This window comes from Python bivittatus, unplaced genomic scaffold (genome assembly GCF_059951505.1).
Source record: "Python bivittatus isolate LINGU-HERP-01145 unplaced genomic scaffold, Pbiv_v1 ctg000840_np1212, whole genome shotgun sequence".
NCBI lineage: Eukaryota > Metazoa > Chordata > Lepidosauria > Squamata > Pythonidae > Python > Python bivittatus.
In genome coordinates, this window is record NW_028277113.1 from 47,972,278 (window position 1) to 47,974,046 (window position 1,769).

General features: G+C 54.8%; 1 protein-coding gene across 2 annotated transcripts; it reads right to left on the bottom strand.

Moving 5' to 3' along the window:
• Positions 1–871: 871 nt before the first annotated feature.
• Positions 872–1,456, bottom strand: CRH (corticotropin releasing hormone). Of its 2 annotated transcripts, XM_088130868.1 has the most exons (2): positions 1,203–1,456; positions 872–1,172 (listed from the first exon to the last, which is right to left on the bottom strand). In XM_088130868.1, the coding sequence occupies exons 1-2, from the start codon at positions 1,454–1,456 to the stop codon at positions 872–874; spliced, it is 555 nt and encodes a 184-aa protein (XP_087986994.1). The 2 variants fall into 2 exon arrangements, with proteins under 2 accessions (XP_087986994.1, XP_087986993.1); XM_088130867.1 differs by having other exon boundaries at positions 872–1,456.
• Positions 1,457–1,769: the final 313 nt, after the last annotated feature.

The window sequence follows — 1,769 nt, forward strand, 5'->3', positions numbered from 1 at the left end:
TATCTCCCATCGTCCCCGACTACCATGGTCAATGGGAGTTACAGTCTTTCATTCCCTGTTGGGCACCAGGTTGGAGAGAGTAATTTCTCCCACCCCCCACCGCCTTCCCCATCTGAACATTACCTCTTCCCCATAGGCAAACTGAACCTTGGCTCAATGGGTGTAGGACCATTGTGCCCACGCTCGGATTCTGTGTATGCCAGTGCGTGTTTCTACCCCATATTCCACCGTTAATCCACTAACAACCCCACCCCGCCCCATCAAAGGTCTCCAACCCTCCCTTTCTCTGAAACTAGACGAACCGGCAGGCAAGGAAGTGTATGCACGCCAACATTCCTTAGCAGTTTTTATTAAAAATATAGAGAGATATTATATAGATATAGATAGATACTAAACGTTCTCTTGCACAACCAAGTTGACCGAGCGCTGAAAATATGTTTTATTTGTGGAAAGAAATGTTTACAAAGGAAAGACAAGAGTGGAATCGAAATAGCTGAGTACAGAGAGGCTCCGGCCCCCTTCCTCGCCCACGCACCCCCACCCCCACCCAGAAGACCAGGCGCACCCTCCTCTTCCCGTCCTTCACCTGCTTCCCATGGCCAGACCGACGGACCACACCCAGAAACGCCTAGCCTGAATCTTGCCTGGGAAAGGACGGGTGAGAAAAGAAAAAGAAGAAGTTACAAACGACGACACTTGGGTACGACGCCGGACATGCTATTCGAGGCTACTTCGATAAAGCTTTCGAATAAAAGAACGAGGAGGGAACGGGAACGGGAACGGCGCGAGGGAGCTGTGTAAGTAGATCTAGGTCGAGGTGGTCTGCTAACTGGAGGAGCTCTTTGGTCGGGGCCGGGCAGAGGAGGGTGCTTCATTTCCCGATGATTTCCATCAGTTTCCTGTTGCTGTGGGCCTGCTGAGCCAACTGCTCCGCTCGGGCCATCTCCAAGACCTCTCGGAGGAGGTGGAAAGTCAGATCCAAGGAGATCGGCGGCTCCTCGGATCGTTTCTCCTTCTCCGTGGCCTGTCGGTGGGCGCCGTCGTCCTCGCCGTCCCAGGAGTCGGTAGCGCCTTCTAGCGAGCGCTCTTGGAAGTGTTGCAGCTGCTGCAGCTGTTGAACAGCAGCTCGAAAAAAGTTGCCCGCGGACGCGGACGTTGCTAGGTGGCTGCTGCTGGTGCTCGTGCTGCTGGTGGAGGAGAACGAGCCGGCGGCGGCGGCGGCGGCGGCGGCGGCAGCGGCGGGGTTCTTGCGAAGGCTGCCCAGGCGCAGGAAATACTCTTCTCCCATGCGGAGCAATATGGGCAGCGCCTGGGGTTGTTCTTGGAAATCTAGCTGCGGCAGAGCGCTACTGGCGGCGGGAGCGGCCGGGGCACTCTTGCTGAGGGATCTGCACTCATGGCAAGGTTGGAGAGCAACCAGTAAGATCCCGGTAGAGACAAGCAGCTGGATCTTCATGATTCAGGACGGCCAGATCTGAAAATGTAACAGGAGGGGTGGTGGGAAAAGGCACAACTGTCCATCAAAGAACTGGTTTTTTGTTTTGGGGGGATTTCTTTCGCTGTCCGAGTAGGAGGGCGGGGGTGCCCGGTAACGGCCACCGTGCAAAGTGCTGTCCGAGGTGCTGAAATCGTTCAATCAACCCCCCGCGAAGAGTCTCTTAAGAAACCCAGAGCACAAGCAACCAGACTTTTTCCAGGAACGATCAACCCAACTCGAATCATTTTTTTCTCGCACTTAGGTGTGAGAAGGATTTGCATTCTTTTCTGGG